The sequence below is a fragment of the Ostrea edulis genome, chromosome 4, assembly GCF_947568905.1.
Source record: "Ostrea edulis chromosome 4, xbOstEdul1.1, whole genome shotgun sequence".
NCBI classification, from domain to species: domain Eukaryota; kingdom Metazoa; phylum Mollusca; class Bivalvia; order Ostreida; family Ostreidae; genus Ostrea; species Ostrea edulis.
The window spans coordinates 16,412,934-16,439,066 of NC_079167.1; the positions used below are offsets into that span (position 1 = coordinate 16,412,934).

The window sequence follows — 26,133 nt, forward strand, 5'->3', positions numbered from 1 at the left end:
TACTAGCATTGTCAGCATTATACATAACTATAAGTGTACTAGCATTGTCAGCATCATACATAAATATAACTGTGGTAATTGCGATTTTTTTCATTACACCATAAACTACAAATTTTCTTATCATACCATACACTATAAATTACAAATTTTCTCTTAAGTATGCAGGGAATACTGGCACACCATGAATTGACCAATCGATTTATGAATAGCTTAATTTAGCCATGAGCTATATCATTGTGTCATTCCATCCACGTGCATAATGTGCTTATGAGGTATTTTCAGGCTATTAGATTATTAGATCTCTCTTTCAGAAGAAAATTCAGTTTACTCACAGCTCAGCAAACTCTTGTGTCAATTGTATGAAAAGGGAGGTAAGTCGGTCAAAGTCACGAAAGATTTGATTTCTGCATGCATTCTCAAAGTTGTTTAACAAGATTGGCAAGAGAAACCTAAATTGTAACATTTATCATGAGGAGGTAAATATCTAAAAACTGAAATCTAATGTTTCTATATGCTAAAGTATGTGTTTCAATAGTTCCTCCAAGCTTGAATAGTAAGAAATGCACGTAAATAGTAAGAAATACAATGTTGCACCAAAATAAACAAGAGGTACTGTGAGCAATGCTCACTAAGAATACCCCCCGCTTACCCCAATCTCCCAAAGGGTGTTGGTAATAGGTATAAACTACCTCTTTTCTGAGTGTAAAAAACAAATGGCATGACAAACCAAACCATATTGCTACTTCGATGTCCAGTGCACGTGACCTTTGGACCCCAAAATCGATAGGGAACATCTTCATCCCATGGGTAGTCCATATGTATGATATGGTGACTGTAGGTGGAAAGGATAACGCTTTAGAGCCCGGAAACCATATTGCTACTTCGATGTCCAGTGCGCGTGACCTTTGACCTTTTGACCCCAAAATCGATAGGGAACATCTTCATCCCATGGGTAGTCCATATGTATGATATGGTGACGGTAGGTGGAAAGGATAATGCTTTAGAGCCCGGAAACCATTGCGTCTACAGACGGACAGACAGACAGACGGACAACCCGATTCCAGTATACTCCCCCCCCCCCCCCCCCTACAACTTGTTGCAGGGGGGTATAATGACAAAATGGACACAGACCCCAACATGGACTGTAACACCATGACAGATAAAAAATACAAACCCACCAAAATATTTGTCATAAATATTTATTAATGAGGTGTAAGTCTGTATGACTAATGTCACAATTAACAATGGAAATACACGAATCCAAATATTCAGTATGTTTGATATAAGCAAACAAAGTGAGCCCAAATTCTTCAAACAAAGTACACCCACTTTCAACACTTGTGTACCATGGCTTTGATCTTTTGCTTTCATTGACAACATTCTCCAAGCTATCAGAAAACAGTAACAAAACATTGATACAATGCAAACACTTTTAAATAGATGAAATCTTGTGTAAAATCACAAAATGCATGCAAAGAATACTATAAATAGCTTCTTTTAAAATATTTAAGAAAGAATGAGACCTCACAGAAAACATATTTAAAAGATCACAAATACAGTGAATATCACAGCTCTTTGATAAAGATTAACATTATAGGCAACAAATACGCCCACTTCACTAAAAACCTACAACAAATTTGGTGTAGAGGATTTCTAAGATATTGTAATTGATGTAGTTGGATATATATACTTGTTCAGAAATGTTAAAAAACAACAGGTCTAAAATTGGCACAAACATAGCACTTCATCAGCATCTGGAGTACCAAGGACGGGTATCTTATTTTTGAATAATATATTAGTTATTGGGCAGCATCAGAATAATCCCCTTTAATACTGTTAAATTTCATAAATTCATATCCTACTTAACAAAATCATGACAATATTACACAGATACAAAGACAATATTTAATGGTTTATATATGATCCTGTGAAAATTTACTAAAAATGTTGCAATCTAAAGTAAGTCTAAGTTGATACTTCAGAAAGAATTTGGATATTTATTTTCATTATATCAATATTATAAACTACGATTACAGAGGCATGTGATTTGTGCTCATGATTGCAAATTGATGAGGTTACACGGACAACATGTCTTAATAGACTGTCAAATTTGTTGCCAAACTTGTATATTTATCATATTATGGACAGACTTGTGTAGAATAAGAATGAATCCAATATTCCTGGCATCTTAAATGTACATTTAAAAAATGCAACAGAATAGTCCATAGCTGTATCTAATCTAATTAAAATAAGATTCTCTGATCCCCTTACACAGTTAGCCACACAAGGGATATTACAAAGACACAAGAACATATACATTTCTGTATCTTAGGCCAATTCAACTTAATTAGTAGATTATCATCCACAGTCACCAAAAAGTATGGGGCGGGTGGGAGGATTTTATTTTTTTATTTTTATTTTCTGAGAAAATATTTTGTCAACAGAAGTGCGTCATTTAACCATAAATGCTAGATGGATATCAATTTATGCTTATTTCACAGACGATTCCAGGTTAAGCTTTAATTTCAAACACAGAAAGATACCAAACCTTTTCAAGATTTACGCTCGTTAGAACGTGAGAAATTCAGAAAACCATACATATATGATATATCTATTTTCTTCACCGTTCACATAGCTTTTCACTTTGCTATACTGGAGTCGGGCATGAAAATTTTCTGGAAATCGCAAGTTTCGCAAAATAAAAAAATTTGGGGCAGTCCGATTTTTAAGGGGCGGGCTGGGATGATAATCTATCAATTAAGTTGAATTGGCCTTAGTGAAGTGACTAGTTTTAAATCATTTTTGGAATAATTTAGGAATCTTTATGTTTGCATTCTTATTTGTCAAGAAATATGTACATGTGCAACAAAATTCCTAATAAATTACAAGTACATGTACACATTTTTTATATCAAAGTTATACACATTTAGTTTGAAATTTCAGTTTTCTCCCAGCGTGTAAAGTGGACAAAAATATCAGAAATTCACATCAGAGTATTTTTATACACTTTTGGCAATTAATAAGAGCTTAGCGTCTACTTTTAATAAGAATGCTACTGTATTACATGGTAAGCTCCAAAGAAAATTTATAACCTAAAACATAAACAGGAAATCAAGGTACCATTGTACATGTTTGAATGATAGATTTAATTATGTACTACAGAAAGAAACTGAATTACACTGTATCCTACACATATAAATATATATGTTCTATTCTTGCATTAAATATTGTGTACATATATATATGTTAAAATGCATGAAGGTTATTGTTTACATCAATAACAGAATGAAATTGTAAATACTTTTTTGTTTTGTAATGAAGTACATGTACCTGTAAAGACAAACTATAAGAATAGCTTAAAGACATGTGGTATACGAACAGACCATAACAATGATTTTGTAAGGTATCTTATCCAAGTCCAGAAGAGATGTCTATAGATCATAAAATGCCTTAAATGCAACAGCATTTGAATTTTAGTGACAAATTTAGTCAAATAAGTCTTTAAAAAAGATAAAAACAACAAAGCATTAAAAATTCCTGCAGTCTCTTGATAAAAGTTTCCAAGTCATTAATGTAGCTTAATAAATTACTTCCAACAATTAGCAAGCACAACATGGTGGTTAACAGTCATTAAATGTGGAACTGTTCTGAGAAGTGATTGCACAAAATGAGGAAATAGCTAGTCAGTTGATCATGTGGCGGTGGTGTCGGCCCGGGGGTATAGCTTGGAGTATCGTTGGCTCATAGTCTGCGTATTGAGAGGGGCCACTAGAGTAGAGGACGATTTGTCTCTAGAGGACAGAGTTCTGAAGAAAAAAAATTAAATGATTATTAAGTCACAGCAAGAGCAGTTACAGCCTCTGGTTTCCCCCAGAGAAGGGTTTTGTACACTACAGTGTAAATGTGTAATTTATACAGCCTTAAAACTTGACAATCCGCTGTACAGAGAAGGGTGTTGTACACTAAAGTGTAAATGTGTAATTTATACAGTCTTAAAACTTGACAATCCGCTGTACAGAGAAGAGTGTTGTACACTACAGTGTAAATGTGTAATTTATACAGCCTTAAGACTTGACAATCCGCTGTACAGTGGACTTTGTGTTACAATGAGGTTCAGGGGACATGAACAAAATCTTATATTATATCTGGAGTTTGTTATAGCCATAATCATATTTAAAATACTAATTTGAATGTACAAGATAACAGAGCAGGTGTTAATACAAAATAGATCTTGTATGAATTTCCTCATTATTGCAAGCTCTCCATTATGAAATTGTTTTCCATCCTGTTTCAGTTCCGTCACATTTTTAAGGTGTTTTTAAAAATTGTCTGTGATTTCATGTTTTGGGTTTTTACTTCTTTTGCAACTTTGTTATTTATTTCAGCTTTGGTATCTCAAATAGTTTTAATCCTCTTTGAGTTCATGAATTAAACTGACTTATGTACACTTAAACAAAATCCTTACAAATTTCACACCTTTGATTACCAAAATCAATTTTATGCATGCATGGGTATGATACACAGGACATAATATGACATTTACTTTGTTTAGAATACAGGCCATTAACCATTCATGCCAAATGGTCATCTAGTTACAATCAATATTAATTTTCATGAAAGAGGAATGAATTCCACCTCGTTACAAGTAGAATTTCTTATAACCAATCTCATTAAAACTATAATTTTTATCAAAGTCCTTATCGCTATCTTAGCAATGTCTCACTTTATCCAATCTCATTGTAAACAAAGTCCACTCTACTATAAAAGGGAGACAATTTTGAAATCAGAACACAGCTCTGCATTCTCATATCAAGAAAAGATTGATTGATTGATTACGATTTTACGCCGTTTTGGCAATATTTCAGCCATTTTACAGTGATTAACCAATTGAAATATGTTTGGTTGCGAGTGTTAAAGTTTCCCTGACAGCCCCCAGTGAGTCTATTCTTTTTCAAAACTCAGGGAAACAATCTTTGCGTGCCAATTTAAGGGGCGATCCTTGAAAGGGGACACCCTTTAATGTCCCATCTGATGGACATAAAAGTTAAAAATACATACACAGGTAAAAATAAAAAAAATATGCAATTAAGCTAACAAGTAAACATTCTACAATGAAGTGAGATACATACCCAGCAGAACTCAGCTCAGAGTTCTCTGAATTCTGCTGACTGGATGACTTTGCTTCAGCAGCAAACTGGTAGACAATCAGCAAACAATCACGACACAACTGCACAATACGCCTGCAACAGTTGAACTCATTCTCACAAATGTTTTCAGAGCTCTTGCTAAATATGGTCTCCCAGCTTCCATTTTGACTGAAAAGCAAAGAAAAATTCATTAGTGATTGGTACTACACAAGATCTATCAAAGTTCCTTGCCATATTTTGATAGTGAACTTCTCAAAACGTAGTTTGGAAATATTCAGAGTAGTAAATCTCGAGTATGAGATTCGTGTAAAGAAACCCATCAATAATACTATATCTCGACACTAATGGTGCATATAAATTTTCAAGCTTACAGTAATTGCACAGAATTAGAATTAGCAATGTGAGTACTATAAAAGGTACCTTGTGGTGGAGAAGCAGTTCCACAGTCCCTGTCCATGACTCCACAGCAGACGATTAAACACACGCGTAAAAATCCTATACAACCGAAGGTTATCCACATCACTGATGCGCCAGATTCTCTGAAGCACAGCACGTACATTGGAACGAACTATATCTATCACCTAGGGATTAATAAGATTAGAATTAAATTCATTATATTCAAATTAAATTGTACAAGTAATAAAAAGCTGACAAGCACCATATTCAATACCTTTCTTCTTTTAATTGAGTCCAACTTGACTAGCCAGTAGGAAGCAATCCTTGGTTTGTGGAACTTCCAGTTTTCATGAAGCTGGAATCATTCATATCATTTCCATTTTAATTTTTTACTGAATTAATTTTAATGAATAAACATTTACTGAGATACCATCTAGATATTTCTAATGATCTGATATTTCAATTTCTATTAATACAACTTGACCATACTAGATAAACAACTCACCGTATCCAAGATCAGCTCTGCCTCTTGATCGGTTTTACCTGGGAATTTGATTCTCATGTCACTCAGAGCCAGAAGAGTCTTCTTTGTCAACTCATCCTCTCGCTCTTTTACCACAGTGATGAGGAAATTATCATCCTGAATAAGCCCATGATAAGTTAGAATACGTCACATCTGGCAGTACTGAATTCAAATACTAAAGTTAAAGCAGTTCCTAAAGTTTTGACTAAAACTTTTTTAAAAAACCCAAGAACTTCTTAGACTTACATAAGATATATGCAAAAAGTACACTGATTCATACTTACAATGATGGATCTTTGTAAAACAGACTGCTTCCCATGTAGTCTAGACAATGACTTTGACCTTGAGTTCAAGGCAGACATATTGCTGACCGGCCTTGACCTCATACTGGACACGCCTGAATTAGGTCGGGAATTACAAAGACTAGAAGCATCATTACTGACACGGCTATCTGGTCGCAGAGAGCCAGGGCGAGATTTAGTGGAGGGGGGCCGGCTCTCTCGCCTGTTCATGTTGGGGGACCCTGGTGGTGAGGTATACTCTGCCTCCTCTTCCTCCTCCTCCTCATCAAACTCATCCTCAGTAGGAGGACTTCGGACACTGATTGGCATGCTGGACAAAGGCTACAAGTTGTCAAACAGAGATACTTTAAAAACCCTACTAACTCATACAATGATTCTTTCTCTTTATTCTTGATAGAGAAATCAACATCACATCAATATCCATCCTTTCCATCTCTTTCAAGAAAACAGGGACAGAATTTGACTGCTTTAATTAAAGGCAAATTTACACAGGTCTGTATTGTTCTACCTCAATAATGCAATATAATTATATTGAGTATATTGTCTGTCCTCTGCATTATCATCACTTTTTACCTTGGGTCCTCTTGGAATCTTGCTTCCACCAGAGGTCAGTTTTCCATCTTTATCATCTGCCTCACACTCAGCAATCATGTCCAAGATGTCCTCCTCCTGAGATATATGCAGAGAAACTTGCATGAATAGTGCAATTATTTTGGACATAAAATTCCCTAGTCTTCATAAAAAATAAGCTACATACTGTAAGAGCATTCTTTTTGATGCTGTTCCTATGTTGAAAATATCATTTGTAAAAACAACTTGATCTTCATGTATATGTATATAGTAAAAATGATGACTGATGCCAAACTGACCCTCCATTGGTTGTTGTACACTTTCTGAATCTCTTTCTGCATTGCAGGGGCCCGCCCAGACATAACAATTCCAAAGATGGAAGACATGATGTTGACGTATTTCTGTTGCTTCAGCTTGTCTTCTGAAGGAAATATTCTGCGAAATCTCCCAGCATTCCTGTTTTCGAAATCCTCTCTTGCTGTGGCCTTTCTCACTCTTGCTAAATGCTCTTTCTGGAAGGACATTCACAAAGATAAACTAACAAGTTACAACTGATATATGTATTAGAGTGCATGTATCAGGTTAAAATTTTAATAATTTTTTTGAAAATGTAACTGCATAAAAAATTCTCCAATTAAAAAAACCCCACAAAAGTTGACTATTTTTATGAGTTAAAGCTTCAAGGAAGAGGTCTACCAGTATATAGGCTGAGCCAGCTGCATAAATGAAAGCTTGAGGAACATTTTAGTAAATATATTCTAGCAAGTTGTAAGACTTAGTAAAACTTACCAGCTCCTCTCTCCTTTTTTCAATGCTCTGCTTCTTTTTCTCTAGTTCAGTCATGTCAGCCTCATTACGTTTGGTCGTGCGAAATAATCTCTTCTGGGCCTCAGCTTTCTGGGCAAAATAGTTCCTTCTCTTATCACTCAGCCTGCAAAGTGAGGACAACCACCATTATTACTTAAAAAAGATCGAGGCAGCAAATCATTTGTCTAAAGTGTTACACTTACTTGATATTCAGCAGGCGAATAGTATCTTCTATGAGGGCTGATTTTATGTCAAAGTCAATTTTTTCATCTGTACCAAAACTTGGGGATCTGTTGATCTGAAAGATGAAAATGCTTGTCCAAAATATGTTGATTTGCATTAAAATAATTTTCATATTGTACAGACAAAAGAATTTTTCCAGTATATAATGCATGGAATTTTACCTCTAACAGCCAGGGGTTTAGCTTCCTGTCAATCAGCACATCAAATCCCAGCACCTCAAAACAAACGCTGTCACTGCCAGCTGGAGCACCAGGCCGACACATTCGGTAGGCATGCAGTAGGTGGGGGTGGGCCACTAGCAAGGTTTTCACCACCATATCATAGATACGTCGCCATAACAACACAATATCATAGTCATTTTTACGTAGATAGTCATTGAAGTATCGGATAGATCGCTTACTTCCTGTGTCCACAGAGTCACCCTTCTGGTAGTATTCATTGTGTTTGTTCACAGAATAATTTGTCAGATGCATGTACAGATTACTCTGAAAAACAATATTTTACCCATGACAACATACTTATAGGCTGCTCTAGCTGTACATCAAATAGACAGAAAACATCAATTCTGATATTTAGTCCTCTTATCAAAGTTTTTATCATTTACCCATCAATATTCCATATTTTGACACTGTTAAATTCACAGAGTTATCTGATTCCAAACTGTGTCTGTCTGAAACTAATGACATCACACGTTTTTGTGGAAAATGTTAACGTCACAGATAAAACTGTACACAAAAACTAATTTCACTGTATGTTTGTCTTTTTCCTAATTAGGAATAATTCATTATCATATAAATGTGTACTTAAAAATACACAAGGAGGTATATGATAAATCAATCATTGCTACAGTAACTGGATCCAAAGAGTTTGATCACTTCTTGTTGACAGGGGCAGATCATCAGATCAAACTTGACGTGATCTAACTCTTTGGATCAAGTTACTGTAGTAATAATACATATGTGTTTAGTTCCCAGAATTCCCTAAGTTTAATTGTCAATAGAAAATATTCTACACGCTAATAAAAAGAAATTTGAGAATTTTTGCAAAACTTACCAAGTTTCCATCCGACGGATTAATGTACTTGTCTGTACTCATCCTGACAAGTCCATCATTGAATATGAAAATCCGCAAAGGATCACACGAGGTCACAAGTACATAGATGCGCAGATCAAATTTGTAGCCCTCCAAAAGTAGGGGTTTGTCAATGTATTCTTGCACAATAAAATGTTCAGATGGTGGTATCTTCTCAGCATTTTTGTATAACTGTATACTGAAATGCAAGAAAAGTAGATCCGAGCTTCCAAAAATTTCAGTAACACACCTGTATCTATAGAAAAGCAGACTTATATTATTTAAATTTCCAAGTATGAAAGTGATTATTTATCTAGACTTTAAGCCAAAATTTTAAATAATGTTCTAAAATGTTTACATTTTTGGACAGGTACCTATCTATATCATCTTTTAAAAAGATGAAAAAAGTTTTGTTAAATAAGGTATGATTATAGATAGTTGGCAACCTGATCAAATCCTATATTTGAGATTTGATTGGATACCAACTGTGTCTTTATCGTATCTACCGGTATATGTTTAAAAATGAGACCTTATTTCTTATATCATTATTTGAGACTGATATGGAATAATATTTTGTCTTGTAGAAACTCAGTTTTATTCTGAATCATAGAAACAAGTTTATTCAAGGTCAATGATTAACGCTTGATGATGATGTCATAGTTAAATCACATAGCTTAATGACCAATTGTACTCATGCAATGTAGACAGGACTCTATTGTATAGTGTTATATAAGGGGAAAATACGCAAAAATAAATATTCCTATTTGTTAATAAAGTAAAACATTTAAGGAATAAAGCTTTTGAATAAACCACTTGATGGTTTCTGATGCATAAACTAACAAAAACCACCTCATATTGTATAAATTTGTCAATTATAATTCTATTTTCTTCAATGTCTGATGTAATTTACATAATTTAAATCAACATGAAAATCTTAATTTAATATGACACATAACATTGTTATTATAGCAATGTATTGTCAATCTGTGCATCTGTCAGCTAACACAGAGTGATAGTAAATCATAAAGTATACATTTATTTGATGAATGCAAACCAGCCAATGAATTGATTGTTACAGCTTAATTATTGTGAATTTTATTTTAAGTCACTCCTCACAATGAGTCTCTCTTACCCATGTCCCTGTGCCCCGTTGGATGGCTTGACGATGAATGTTCTGTACTTTTTCTTGGCCTTGAGGTCCTTTGCATAGTTTAGTAACATGCTGTGGTCTGCTGGTAGAATCCAGGTCTTCGGTACAAAGTTAAACTCATCAGCATGGTGTCTTTGAACCCTGAAGAACACAATGTCATATTTACTACAGAGCATAAAATGCCAAAAATAAAAGTGAAAATGTTAGAAACTTAACAGTACACCAAGAGAAAGAACAGTGAGCTGATACTCCTCCTGTCTGCTCATTTTACTTTGAAAACAGAGTCCTCCATTTATGTAGGATGTGTCAAAGAAAGAGTATCTCAGCCATTCATTAAATTCATCCATCCTGTCATTTACGACATTTACACACTGTGGGATATTGCCCCATCCTGGCCTGGACGTCTTGAAAAAAACTTAAGTCGATACTTGGACTTTTTGGTCTGAGATTATACTAAAATTTTGACTGCTCAAATAAAAGATAACTCAAACTTAAGTTTGAGATTTTTTTGAGAAATCCAAGCCTGGCTAACATACCTTTCATACACCTCAAGATTTTTGGCATCACTTTTCACATTCCCCCCCCCCCCCCCCCTTTAGATTTTTGGCATCACTTTTCACATTCCCCCCCCCCCCCCCCTTTTAGATTTTTTGCATCACTTTTCACACACACCCCTTTAGATTTTCTGAATCACTTTTCACATTTCCCCCTTTAGATTTTCTGCATCACTTCACATTTCCCCCCTTTAGATTTTCTGCATCACTTTTCACATTTCCCCCCTTTAGATTTTCCACTTCATTTTTCACATTTCCCCCCTTTAGATTTTCTGCATTACTTTTCACATCCCCCCCTTTAGATTTTCTGCATCACTTGACATTCTTCATCATGCTATGAGCCTGACAGTCTTGTCTTTAAGGTAGCTTATTACACCAAGACTTATACTTTTTATAACACTACATCACAAGATGGCTATTTTAATGTTTAGTGAAATTGTTTGTATCGATGGGTTTGTTTGTCTATAATCATAGCTTAGTGGATAAAATATAGGGTTAGTGACCAAAAGATCTGAGTTCAAATCTGCCAGTCTTTTGTTCATATTTATTGAAATAAATTTTTGAAAATCATGTTTTTATCCAAGAAAAAATGACACCTGTCATTTTCAATGCTTGAGCCTTCGGCTATCGACAAACAAGCCAGTCCTATACCTCTCAAAATATTAACATGCAGTGAGATTTTCCCTCATACTTTACCATGTAAAGATATAAAATGGGATTCTTCCTCTAGCTTAATCATATGTTACAAAGTAAACAGTGCTTTACAATGGGATTTTCCTGCTTACTTCATCATGTTACGAGCCAGGCAGTCCTTTCTGGTCACCTCCACCATCCCAGGGAAGTGGTTGATTCTCTGAAATGGTTTCATTTCTGTGATTCTATCTGCAGACACAAAACTGTCACTCCAAATGAGGTAGCTGTAAAAATAAAAGATGTAAAATGAGATATCAGGTAAACTATGCAAAATTACAAGAGGCCCATGAGTCACAATGCTCACTAACCTTCTGTTGCTGTCATAGAGATATGAACTTTAAGAGTTTTTGAGTATTAATTATGGGGGACCCACACTTAGGTAAGACTTATTATTTAACTGTATGCTGGCATACTGTTCTGACATTTTGTTGCTATTATGACAATTCCTACAAGAAATCTTAAGACCTTTACTGGTGCTTTAGCCCTATGAGTCATACTATGTACAGATACTTGATTATTAATTTTACAGATCTATCCCTGTTGTACATCAGAAGATTTTAAAGACTTACTTATCATGCAAGGATTCCTACAATATATTGTAGTCCTACCATTGTCCCAGGCCCATGGTTTAAACAAAATCACATCTATTCTACATAAGGGTGCTTCTATACTGTTTTGACAAATTCTAACCATGTTGTTCAAAAAGATTTTTAAAAAACTTTCCTAAGTATGTTTCATTGTAAACATTGTATCCCTATTGTAGCCTCGTTCTAGTCCCAGAGACAAACTTCATTGTATACTATATAGGGAACCCAGCACATCAGGTTAATCACCTCTAAACTAGTCACCCTAAACGATTTTTATATCACCTTTCCCTATTTTTAAAATCTTTCATTATTCAGGAGGCATAGTCCTTTGTTTGCATTTACATCCATCCCCTTTCCTAAAGAAACTTTGTACCAAGGTTGGCTACGTGGTTCTCAAGAAAAAGTTGATATTAAAGTTTACAACAGATGAATTATATGGAGCCATCTTCAATAAAAAAGGATCACTTGAACCTTTTGCTAAAAAATCTAAATTGAATTTTCCAATCACTGCAAAGAAAATGACAATTCACCAGGGAAAAAAGGTGAGAATATTTTGGAAATATTGAATAAAGACTAGGCACATTTAGTGTGAAATTTGTGCTACAGCAGCAGAGATTTTGCAGTATCGGTGCCTTCTTACTTTCACTTTCAAGTCTTAATATTCTGTGCATACTGCATATCAGAATTTCCAACTCTGACTCCCTTATCAGAATTGGTTCAAATCACAAGTATACCAATGATGACATCTTTACAATCACAAGTGGACAATTGAACTGAACTGTTGACTATTGCTGCAATGGCTTGATTGCATATCTGATCTGTTGGACTGGATACTGCAAAATCTCTTTGTACATGACATCAATGCTTAAAAATATTGTTCTACAAATGCATCAACACATCATTCACTAAGGTACATTTCTGTGGATGCGAAACATATTCTTGGACGAAATGACATAATACCAAGAGACTGACAACAAAACAGCAAAAAGCACAAGCAACCATTTTGTGCCTTGGCTTTGCCCAGCTGAAACTTTTGTTTAGTGAGATACATGTAACTTACGTATTGTCTTCAAAATATAGGGGAACATAACTATAAAACACAAGAAACAATGAAAGTGTGTCTTCATATTTTAAAGTTACCTTGAAAAAAAAGGTCAAGGATATGAACCTAAACATTTTTACCTGTTTACCTTTTTACTTGGAGAAGGCTTATATAGGCTGCAAGCCTGCTGCCTAATCCATTTATGTTTCATACATAATAAAATATTGTTTTAAAAAAAAGGAAAAAAAAGAAACATTTTTACCGTATATTTTCATATATTTCAGTGCATTTCACTAACCTGTTTGGATCATCTTCCTTGCAAATATCAAATTTGCATTTTTCACATACAATACGAACTGAAAGAGTTAAAAGCATTCCGTTATTACACACATATAAGATTATGCATGAAGAAATATAAATCATTTATACTGTCTGAAGTCAAAATCAATAGTGATTTTACCCAGCTCTGATCTAGGGATTTATTCTTACTCAATATGTATGTAGTTCCTTTTACGAAAACACTGATCGAAGTATGTTTATATTTGAAAGTTTTAATTTGCTTTTTACAAGATTCCCTTTCCCATAAAAAAGAAATGTGTTCATGTAACATGTATCTAATCATTCGCCCAATGACCATGGACCTATCATTACAAATTTTACCTTTGACCATGACACATGATGATTTATATGAGGCTTTGAGGAATGAATCCACCCATAATTCAATCAGAAAACAGACATAAATAAGGTACAGTTAGTTTCTGATTATAACTGGAAATTATGTCCAGCATTCAATTAGGTATAAGTCAGTGACATATAGGGGATGAAATCTAGGTTTATCAGCGTAGAGAAAAAGTGAAACACTGAGGTAGGCAAACAAAAGGAGTTCTGTAGTGGGACAATAAATAAAACCTGACAATCTTTTCAGGATATTTGTGTTGGTGATCACGGACTAGTAATAAATGATTGCCTGTATGTATTTTCTTATTTCCAATCAAGTGAAAAATTTAACCTTGCATGCTATTGACTAGATACAATGTATAGTACTATATAAAAGAGTGATTTTGTAATAGTTAGATTTCAGGCAGGAAAATTTATTTACTCTAGTGTGTATTGTAACCAAATCAAAATCAAAAATGAATTAATTTTTGAAAATACATGAAAGTATGAACAGCAATGTTTCACATTGGCGTACTTTTCATTAAAGCACTAACACACTTGATTAAGTATGCTAGCGTAAAGCGGCGCAGTTCATGCCCACAGGTATTTTCAAAAATACAATTTGTTTCTTACATATCTATAAAGTATTTTTTTCAACAGAGTATTGCGGTATAAAACAGCATATGAATTTGCTAAGTTTTTGATTCTTATGAGGAAAATATTGTATTTGACATTTATTACAAAAGAAGAGCACTCAATACAAAAACTAAATCATGTTTAAGCATCAATAACAGTTCTATTTGAATAAACACATAAATTAGATTGGAGATTTTGCTTGAAAAATATAACTTCAATTTAATTTGGCTATTCTGAATGAAAATTAAAATGGCTGTAATGATGCCCTTTGTGACATCATAAAGTACTAACTACTTTGAAAAGTACATCATGGTCATAGATTTTTAATCAAGTTGCACTTTAAAATATTATGCATGCCAAAAAGGGAAACTATTATCTTTGATTTTTTTGTAAATTCACAGAGCAAAATCTCTAAATGAACTGTGCTTTTTCATTATAATCATACATTTTAGCTCATAATCAGTACATCTTGGTTTTGGATATCAATAAACAAATGGACTGAATTTCATCAACTCATAAATACATGCTAAGGCAATCTGAAATTAATTCTGTTTCATGTCTGGTCTAAAATTCAAAACCTACAAGGGAGGGATGGAAAATGTAAACAAACAAAAGTTTAAAACAAATCATTAGTCAATTAAATTCATCTATATGGTGAAATTCAAAACAACATATCTTTAGACAAATTAGATAATTCAAAGTTAATTGTTCCCCAGATAGAAGTTCAGATGATCAATTTCAGCACTGATTGTAATCTGTATCTATATTTTGTTGCCAAAAAAAGTAAAAACTTCATTTTAATTGATCATTTAAATAAGAACTTGTTTATTCTTTACAAATATTGATTTCATCAAAACCTACATTCACCAATGACGTTAGACTGTCCTATATGAATTATACGTTTAACGTCAGCGTTTACCCCCTTTCTCTCAAATTCCAAACGAGACAAAACAGAGGGAGTGTGATTGTTTTTACTTACTGACTTCATATCGTGTGCCACTCAAGTTGGCAGTAATTCCATGTTTTTTCTTGCGTTTCTTTTTGGGTGCCTGTACTGCCTTTTTGTCTTCATTGTCAACATTTCTTTTCTCATCTGGCGGTGCTTGTCTGGCACCCTGTAACAAGGAGGACTGCGTAGCGCCTGGTCTGCGGGCATATTGCGTTAAGGATGTCAGGGTCACATCTACAATGTTCATATAAATGATTATAGTTTCTTTTCATAAACTTTTGAATAGCATTTCTTCAAAGCAATATCCCATTTTCATATTACAGTACAACTTTAGTTGATTTTGTTTTTTCTGAATGGCATATTTTAGCCTGTCTTTGTTGGATTTATTAGCAAAATATACTGTAATTTCTAAATTCAAGGTCCAAATTTTTCCTTACTATGTATATGTATAAAATTATTCACAAGATCGAGTCTTATTTTTGTGTCAAAGCAACCTTACCGATTCGAGTAAAAGAAGTTCTCACAAATTGATTTAATGTGATTTTCATTTATACATGTAGTATATTGCTCTCAATACTTCAGATCATGGCTTGCATTTTCTAAATTTGTTTATATAACAGATGAACAATATAGTGTACAGACTGTGGCTTAATGAATTATCAAGGTCAAACACAGTGTCAGGAATTCTATGAAGTTCTAAATAATTACTTCAATCTGCAGTGCCTCAAACTCAAAAGGAGGTTGGAGATGGTTTTCTGCACTGTTCCTTATGAAATTTTTAACAGAAGACAGATTGGACATTGTTCATTCATAGTTAAATGTAGAGAAGTTTAATACATAATTCTTATGATTAAGAGTACGTGGCTGGGATTAATATAGGGCATGAACATTATTGCAAAGGATTAGTGTTTTCTTTGACGCAATGCGTACTCTTGTGAATTAAATTGGCCTGGCACAATTAGATAAACTGCTGTTCTATATGATTAGAATTTCTTCAGAACAATGTATTTCTGTTGTATCTTTATTTATGTATATTAATAATATACTCTCCACTCATCAATTTCATTGTTATTATTGAAATATAAAACTATTTGGCCTCTCAGAATGATTTTGCAAAAAGCCTCTGTATCATATAACATTAACGTATGGACACTGGCCAACAAAAGCTAGTCAACATGTATTAAAAATAACAATAAATAATTAAAACTGGCATGCACAATACCGGAAAGTTTTTAAATTTTAAAATTTGCTGATTAAACATGAATACAGCAAAAAAATTTCCAAATCTTAAATTGATCACTTAATCATTTTCCAATAGAGCCCTTTATCTGCCATCTTTATTAACCTTTAAATTGAAGTTTTACCATTGAAAAAAAAAAATGTCTTACCGGAATACCACATCAGTGTTAATCAAACACGATAAAATGTTCGTCCCGAAACTTAATGACAATGATACACCAACATTAAAGTGGCAGAATTTCCATCATTGTGAAGCGTACTTGCATGCTTTGAACTTATTGATTTAAATAAATATTGCGATTGGGAGTTAATCCATTATATTTGGCCTTCTTGAATACAGCCTGAATGATATCTAAAAGCCCTTCTACCTGCGAAATGGGAAATCATTGAGTGCTAACCAGTTGAGGTTATGTATGGGGCATTCTTTTCTTTTTCATTGATTTAAGGGAAGCTAGTTATCGAATGGACAGTTAATTATTCATACAGTTGTGTTTGCCATGCAGACTAAGATAACAAATAACATAACAAAAGTTACATTGAGACATTGATATCAGACAACTGTAACTGAATGGAGATCCCACACAGGAGATGGAGGGGGTGGTGCACTTCATTAAAGTCTATAAACTCTAATACCAACACAAACAGCTAGGAGTTCTGATTATTGGCATATTTTGTCAATGATATGAGTTGAACAAATACTATCAAAAAACATAGAAGTGATATGCGCATGCATAGTAATAATTTACACCAAATAAATGTTTCCCTATGATTCATTCATTGCCTTGTATTGTATTTCTAGGTGAAATTAACACGTTACTACAAATTTTGACATTTATTCCTTTAGATTCTGTAGACAGCATACAGGTTTTTACTGATCCCAATTGTAAATGCTATTGTAACGACGATTTTAATTTAATTGTGACATCACACATGCTTACACAATTCAATGATTGTGTAGTCGTGTCTGTTTACAAATGGTAGTGGATGTGAACATTTCGTCTGCTTCTAGAATGATTGATTGATTGTGCGTGTTGTTTAACGTCCCTCTCCAGAATTTTTCACTCATATGGAGACGTCACCATTGCCGGTGAAGGGCTGCAAAATTTAGGCCTATGCTCAGCGCTTATGGCCTTTGAGCAGGGAGGGATCTTCATCGTGTCACACCTGCTGTGACACGGGACCTCGGTTTTTGCGGTCTCATCCAAAGGATGTTCATATATTATGATCGGTGATATGACATTTTCAAAAACGGTTTCTATGCGAGATTTGTGTATTCCATTGAAATATATAAACTCTGAAGTTACAAATTTTATCAAAAATACGTCCGAAATACCCAAGGAATCGAACATTTAAGAATACAAGAGGGGGGGGGGGGGGGGTTACCAGAAGTCCTGTCCACAAGCACCTGTGCATTTAGTCACTTTAGGGATACTGAGGACCTATTCTAACCTGGATCCCCAATATTACATATGGAAAAAACATTTTTTAAAAAACCCAAGAGGTTATTGACTAAATATCAGGAACTATGCTCCGTCAGTGCACAGGAGAAGACCTTACAAGTTTGGTCCTGTTTACCGCACAACAAAGTTGGGCAGGCATACTTCCCAATATTCATTCAATAGCCTATAATTAATGATATATCAACACACAAATAACAGGGATATCCTTTCAACATTTATAGTATACACATATACAAAGAGTCAATTGACGTAAAATATTTTCTATTTACCACAATTGCTAGCAATCACCATGAATTATCACAGGTTTTTCATTGCAGCTACCTGTTATGAGGAAGATGAAAACTTATGAAGGACCAATACACTAAGTGAAAACGCTTTTTTTGGGGGGGGGGGGCAATAAACTCATGCCTGACTTGTCACATGTCATTCAAGTTATAATGAAACAATCAAACTAAAAGAAAGGGTATCCATACTGGTTATCATGGCAAGCATCACAAAAGGGCCCCACCGCTAACTTCAATGTCCAAAACTCTTTCAAAAACAGGTCAAGAAAGCCCAAAGTCAAATTAGATCTGTAACCCATAGAACCCATTCATGTAGGAATTTTCAAAACAATAGCTCTAGGGATAACCAAAAAGTCTGGAAAACTATCAAATTTGGGGTCCAGCACTCTTTCAAAAACAAGAGTATCGTAAACTGCCTGTGAGAATGTTATATAGGGCGTTATTATCATATAGTGTTTATTTTGTGACATTGATTAGCAAACATGGCAAAAATGCCAGGAATTGTAAAACTTTACTCAAGGTAGTATTGGCCATCATCAAGCTATGTCACTTTGTTTTGTAACATATGAATAAAAGAAGGTCAGCAATATATTATTTGGTCTTCTAAAGTTTCATATCTATTCAGGGTAGTTTATTAGATATATGGGTTACCTATAAATCTGTGAATCATAGGTTTGAATTTGAATTTTTTTAATGTAACAATGATTTAAAATGTACTTTTGCAAGATCGAGTTTATGCAAAATCTATTACATCAAACTTACTACACATCTACAGTACACCACCAATCATCTTCCAAAAGATGATTTGGCTATATGTGTAATTGTAAGAGCTCTGGGAACCAGGCGTTTTTACCCCCATTTGGGCCCAGAGTGAAAATAAAAATTCCAACATCTACAGGACACCACTAATCATCTTCCAGAAGATGATATGACTACTTCGTAAAATGAAAGCGGTGTTCTGGGAACCAGGTTTTTGTAGAAAAATATTGGTTTCGACCCCCATTTGGCCCCCTAGGTGAAAATGAAAATACTAAATCTTATCACACATCCACAAACCACCACAAATCATCTTCCAAAAGATTATTTTCCTATGGCATAAAATGAATGTGGAGTTATTTTCTTTTTTTAGATATTTTTACCCTAGGCATTTTGCCCCCAGAGTAAAACTGAAAATTCTGAAACCTTATTGCACATCTACTACACACCACCTATGACATTCCAAAAGATTATTTGATTACTACTTAAAATAAAAGAGGAATCTGAGGAAGAAGAAAGTGTGACAGACGGACCAGGGTAACAATATCCTCAAACTTTCTTTAAAAAGTGCGGGTATAATTAAGGGCATCTCCTTTAAACTACTAAAAACTCTTCCATATTTCTAGTGTGAAGGATTTCCTGCAGATGCTATGAAGGCAAAGGAGAAAAGATGCGAGGGTAAAGGTCCAAATTGCAAGGGCAAAGGAACAAAGTTGAGAGGTTTCATATTAGTTCCCTCACTTTAGTGAATTCCCTCCTTCACACTTTTGGTTCTTTGTCCTTGTACATGTATTTTGTATCTTATCTCATGTTTCCTTGCATCTTTGACATATATAATATTTACACTATAAAGTATTTGGTGGTGCATTGTCAATTATCTTCACTTTTGCACTGTCATCCTCACACCTTCACTTTTTTGGCCTCACATGCATTGGCCAAAACAGAATACCAAAATCAATAGATTTTAAAAGTAACATTACATAAGCATGTTCAAAAGATCATAACAGATTGGTCTACCAAGTGCTGAAAAAATGTTCCATGACACCTACAGAGAAAGTTACAGTAAAATCCTAACAGTTGCTACCAATTCATCAAAGATGTAGGCCAATATTGATACATTTTGTTTACAAAATTGACTCCATACATGCATGTCTGTACAGTTGTTTGTTTTGATTTTTTATTTCTTAGAATTAAATTAATAGTTTAATTCACGGTCTATGCTGAATTTCTAAACCCTTGTCCCTGTTATGCTCATACCAGCATTCATATGAAAAAATTGAAACCTTAGTACAATGTGTGAGAGCTATATATCTAGTACTCAATACCATCAAGACTGGTCCTTATGTCTGACCACAGATCACTCTAACAAGCACACAACAGGGCAAATGTACGACTTCTATGCAAAGATGGATTGATCAATCTGATCATATTGAGAAATAGCGATAAAACTAAGGATGTTGCCCTCAGATCAATCTGCATGTGTATTCATAAAGATACCATGACTGCTTTATTATTCTGAGTACTGATGTAATATTCATCAACAGCTCACAAACATAATAATTCAATAACATAGCTGCTTTCTTATGACAACCATTTAACCTTGCCAAAAATAAAACTTATCACTAAGCAGCAATGTCAATATGGAAACTAAGTGTAACACTCTGAAGAACATCAAGGAAATAGTGTTTGGTATCATGTTGTACAACCATTTACACACAATATGACAATAAACACTTAATCTAAATATTACAGGTCTAAACACTGACTGTACAACCATTTACACACAATATGACAATAAACACTTAATCTAAATATTACAGGTCTAAACACTGACTGGTCTAGCTTCAAACAGCATTTATTTTCATGTGGAATCATTTATGTAAATCTTAAAAACCGTTATGCTATATGGAAAACCAGGCTATAATACCAATTATTGCAATGACATAAAATGATGTTCCACAAATGGAAAATATGGGAATAAAGTTTCTCAAATATGTCCAAAACAAAAGGATGCACAGCGCATCTCAAAATTTCCTCCCACCCTTCTACATTCCAATTTTTTTTTTATCCAACATCAGTCTTTTGATGTAGTATGATCTTTTCATAAATCTTGTCATAGTCATGCAATGAGTCATAAAAGACTTTGCTCACAAAATCAGAATTAAAAAGCATGTGTTTCATGATTATACTGTGTTCTTGAGACAATTTCCTTAGGAATGTGATGCAGTTGTGAACAATCTGCATATGAATCTTAATAAATACAGTATGTCTAATTTAACGGCTGAGAATTCCGACAGAAATGGAAGTAGAATGTATTAAAATACAAAAAATATTCTAGTTTTGAAAATACATAAGGGGATGAACTGCAATGCTTCATAATCTAAATAATTAACACAGAAAAGTTTCCAAGAGTTGCAGTTAGTTTACCAAAACCACATACTCAAATGTTTGGTAGATTCTTACATATAAATTCCATGTTACAAGTTCTGCAATAGCTGATACAGTTTGCATATGAGACAAGGTCACAACAAGATAACAGACTTATTAATCACAAAGGAACAAGTCTGGCAATAGCCATTTCGGTCACCCTCATGAAATCAATAGTTTTCTCACCCTGTTTGTCCATCATAAGAGATGTCAATGAAGCACTAGGCTTAACCCCTGGCATCTTGTCTTCTGTCTTGTCCACTTATAAATCTCTAAGTACCTAAGTTAATTCAAGCCATTTCAAACCTGAAAATACATGTAAAAAATATGGTGTGAATAAGCACCAAAATTGTCGTACAGTTGGTAAAGTTTTCACTTCATAACTGGAAAGTTGTGGGTTTGATACACACACCCAGACATGTTGGACCTGATCCTTTGATATAAGTTGTGAGTGCATTGAATCATTGAAATTATAATCAAAAGGACTTTTTTTGCAATATCTTTTTAGAAATTATACACCATATGTTCTACAATTGTGATTATATGATCTTTCACTTCCAACAATTTTTAAGTATAAATGAGCATGTGACTAATATTGATAATCTGAAATAAAGTTTATTTAGCAAAGGAGTGCCAATACAATATGGATACATATGTAATATAGTGTATATAAAAGGAATGCCAATACATTAGATACATGAATATATCATACATAATTTCCGGTCATCACTTCATCTTCAACATTTCTTTCAAGATATGATTATTGTTTGGGTGTTTCATCAACACTGAGTAAACAAATTAGCACATCTACTTATTAACCTTTTACATATGACAGCCTTAAGGTCGGTTTAATCACGTAGACATTACAAGTAATATTATCTAACCTTTGTTGTTATTGACTTCGTACCGATTTCAGCTGTGCATTGATGACAAATCACTACTTTTAAAGTCATTGTCTAAAAAATTAATCATTTTACCTTTCATTTTTGAATTCTTAAGTTCATTTTCGTTCTTAAAAAGTCAAAATATGCATCCAATAGCAGGTGTCCGTCAAACCAGCGCCATATTTGTTTGATCACGTGATAACGCAAGTTCTATTTTACCTAGCAACAATAGCTACATTACAGTACATATTTTCAAAATAAAGTAAACATATTTCTGTGTTTACAAGTAACAGCAATATTTACCCATCCATTTCACTCTGCTACACTGATTACCCGTATAGGGCCACTCAGCTTAACCGATTCGGAAAACAACATTCAGCCCCAACTAGTGTAAATTATTCCGGAAAAGTCCGGTACATAGAATCACCGCTAATCACCGCAATATTACCAAAGAAATGACGAAATTGCCAAAATGACTTCACTATATGTTCATCTATATATCTGTTTCTTAACTTTTTCGTTTCCTATCTGTTTTGCTTCAAGAAATATTTAACTCCGAATTAAAATCAGTCTTTACAAATTTACAAATACAAATATTTATTGGCACAAACACAATTACAATAATTGGCAAAGGCCCATTGAACATCATTAAATAATGTTTACATAATTTTTATGTAGTCGTAAGTAATTGACTTCTGTATTCAAAACAGTCTCTAACAAATTTCACTGTAATTCTTAAGACTTTATGTATATCATTGTTAAAATATATTTGTAACATGTATCTTTCATTGTCCAGAGTAATATTTTTCTGTGTTATATTATAAATGTTTCTAAGGTAGGTGTTTCTTAGCTTGGAATAAGATTTACATTGAAAAAGAACATGAATTTCATCCTCAATCACACCAGTATTGCGAGCATTACAACATCTTTCATTCATTGATGTGGAATTATATATCTACCACTTTCTATTGCAAGTTTATGTGCACTCAGTCTAATTCTACTAAAAGAGGATATCTCAGATCTTTTTCTGAGTAAATCAATATATGGACTTCTTTTTCTCGTGTATAATATTGTATAAAATTCAAGTTTTTCTCAACCAAAGATTTTTGATGATTGCTCCTGAGTGCACTGATCAATGATTCTTTACACACATCCATCATGACCCATGTGATCAAAACTGCATAGGATGGGATGCGGATCGATCAGGGTAGCCTGCTAATCTTAGGAGCATGGATCTTATTGATAATGGTTAAATAAAGTCGAACCGAGTGAAGAAAGATTATGGGGTCCAGTACACAGATGCTTCCCCCTCCCTCCGAATAACCCATATGCTACATATACACGAGTTGATTTAATTATTTTTTTTGTTGAAAATCTCTCTAAGCATGTCAACAATGTCTTGCATACCCCTAAAGTCCAAAATACTCAATGTAAACCCTTTAGAAAATACCCTCATTGGTTATTCACACATTATCATTATCCACTGTCTCTGAAACTGGCACTGTCCTTAGATGTGTGAAGCAGTTTGGCTATTTTATTGTATATTTCATTTCGTTAATTTAAATCTTGTCTGCAATCAGTATTTCATATATAATTACAATCTAATTAAAATTAGATGTTAGATCCGCTCACATACTCGCTACACAAACAGGAAAATTTTTCAGCTGTTACGGTTAGTATTACGATATACGTGTACCTTGAGCCTCTTTACACCAGCATACATTCCCTGGAGCGCTAACGCGTTCCATTCAATATGCCGGTGTGAAGAGATAACGCGCCCCATTCAATATGCCGGTGTGAAGAGATAACGCGTTCCATTCAATATGCCGGTGTGAAGAGATAACGCGTTCCATTCAATATGCCGGTGTGAAGAGATAACGCGTTCCATTCAATATGCCGGTGTGAAGAGATAACGCGTTCCATTCAATATGCCGGTGTGAAGAGATAACGCGCCACATTCAATATGCCGGTGTGAATAGATAACGCGCCGCATTCAATATGCCGGTGTGAAGAGATAACGCGCCGCATTCAATATGCCGGTGTGAAGAGATAACGCGCCGCATTCAATATGCCGGTGTGAATAGATAACGCGTTCCATTCAATATGCCGGTGTGAAGAGATAACGCGTTCCATTCAATATGCCGGTGTGAAGAGATAACGCGTTCCATTCAATATGCCGGTGTGAAGAGATAACGCGTTCCATTCAATATGCCGGTGTGAAAAAATTCGAGGTATATCATCTCATACACACGTACTTTCAAAAACTTAGATGGCTCACTATACCTTGAAAGATTTTCTCAAGTCAACACGAAATGATTTAGTTATGACGGATATGATGAAATACAACACGTGTATTTGTCAAAAGGCAATACACACACACACACACACACACACACACACACACACACACATATATATATATATATATATATATATATATACACACAATTTTGGATTAAAAAGCATGGTTTCCAGAAATACAATCCAGTGAATTTGAACAAAAGCCTTTGGCGGATTTGAACTCCGGATATGCAGTTCATCTGCCCGATGCTTTAACCACTGACTATGATGATAGACAACCAAATCAATTTCACAAAACATTAGAATCGCCATCTTCAGTGGCGGTTTTAAGTGGCGCAACCGCAACCAGCGCCCCCCCCCCCCCTCCCTAAAATTTTCAAATTTAAGATCAATCATGGTCTCTTGTTTAGAAAAATGTAAAAGATAAAAGAAGCAATAATTTATTCCACTCTCGGAGAAATGAATGACAAAATCTTTTGATTTATTGAATTACTTTCATTGGGATAATTTTCATTTTTTCCGAAAATTCTTAAAATTTGCGTCATTCTATTAATTTCACCTTATCAAAAATGACAGAAAATAGTAAAAAAAAAATTACTGCATAGGAGACATATTTCAAGCCCCCCCCCCCCCCCCCAATCTGCAAAATCCAGGAGCTTCGCCCTCGACCCATTGGGGGCCTCAAGGCGGCCTCCAGACCCCCTGCCTCATAAAGTTGCGCCCCCTAACCGCAATTCCTGGGTCCGCCCCTGATCTTGTGACGTTGTGTCATAAAGAGTATAAGCCTTGGTGTAGTGAGCTTCCTTAAAGACATTTAGAATAAAAATCGTATATTTCGTTTCTGGCTGGGTCTCCGTGGCCGAGTGGTTAGAGCATCCAAAATCACACGGCCTCTTACTTCTGGTCGGCGCGGGTTCGAATCCCGCTCGCGCCGGTAAGTGAGAAAGTTTCCCAGTTTACTTTCGGAAGGTCGGTGGTCTCTTCCCAGGTGCATTGTATCTGGGTTCTCTCTTCCACCAATAAAAACTGGGCGCCACCAAAATTTCTAATCTTTAAAATAGATGAACTATATTTATCAAGTAGTTTTGTGTTTACGAGTATACATGTATACGAATACATTGTTTACAACTGCAGCGCGTTCATGAGGACTGAAAATGCATATCATCACAATCTGCTTCTTCTTCTGCCCGATAATGGCCACAATCAACAACTTGATTATTCTGCCTGAAGTACTTGGATGTGTATGCAAATGAGATTAAAAACAGGATAAAAAGTTCTTTAAGTTTTACATATTTGTCACTGAAGCTGTAAAGTCTTCAAGTGACGGTGCTAACACTGTCCCAGGTGGTAGCAAGTTCCAATCCCTGATAGTTCGAGGAAAGAATGAGTATCTGCGGTAGTCACAGGTGGTAGATGGTATTTAGTAGTATTTATCGTGTGTGTTTCTAGTCATAC

At 34.5% G+C, this 26,133-nt stretch overlaps 1 protein-coding gene and 1 long non-coding RNA gene across 4 annotated transcripts; one reads left to right on the forward strand and one right to left on the reverse strand.

Moving 5' to 3' along the window:
* The first annotated feature begins 218 nt into the window (after positions 1-218).
* LOC125668744 (uncharacterized) lies at positions 219-7,420 on the forward strand. Its single transcript, XR_007367749.2, has 3 exons — positions 219-371; positions 6,766-6,860; positions 7,285-7,420. It is a non-coding gene; the product is annotated as an uncharacterized LOC125668744 (long non-coding RNA).
* On the reverse strand, positions 1,183-22,821 carry LOC125668725 (tubulin polyglutamylase TTLL7-like). 3 transcript variants are annotated; one of them, XM_048903096.2, is made up of 18 exons: positions 22,681-22,821; positions 21,680-21,799; positions 15,358-15,561; positions 13,384-13,441; positions 11,549-11,680; positions 10,192-10,350; positions 9,042-9,258; positions 8,150-8,473; positions 7,949-8,043; positions 7,728-7,869; positions 7,238-7,450; positions 6,942-7,037; positions 6,351-6,689; positions 6,049-6,183; positions 5,818-5,898; positions 5,568-5,728; positions 5,130-5,315; positions 1,183-3,806 (listed from the first exon to the last, which is right to left on the reverse strand). In XM_048903096.2, the coding sequence occupies exons 2-18, from the start codon at positions 21,732-21,734 to the stop codon at positions 3,692-3,694; spliced, it is 2,712 nt and encodes a 903-aa protein (XP_048759053.1). In that variant the 5' UTR covers positions 21,735-21,799; positions 22,681-22,821; the 3' UTR covers positions 1,183-3,691. The 3 variants fall into 3 exon arrangements, with proteins under 3 accessions (XP_048759053.1, XP_048759052.1, XP_048759054.1); XM_048903095.2 differs by lacking the exon at positions 22,681-22,821 and adding an exon at positions 22,471-22,588; XM_048903097.2 differs by lacking the exon at positions 22,681-22,821 and adding an exon at positions 22,378-22,560.
* Between the last annotated feature and the right edge of the window lie 3,312 nt (positions 22,822-26,133).

Coding starts and splice junctions, on each gene's coding strand:
- LOC125668725 (XM_048903096.2), bottom strand. CDS start 21,734: ATGCCAGGGGTTAAGCCTAGTGCTTCATTGACATCTCTTATGATGGAC. Junction 9,259..10,191: donor AACGGGGCACAGGGACATGG/GTAAGAGAGACT, acceptor CTTGCATTTCAG/TATACAGTTATACAAAAATG. Junction 6,184..6,350: donor TTTTACAAAGATCCATCATT/GTAAGTATGAAT, acceptor GGGCTTATTCAG/GATGATAATTTCCTCATCAC.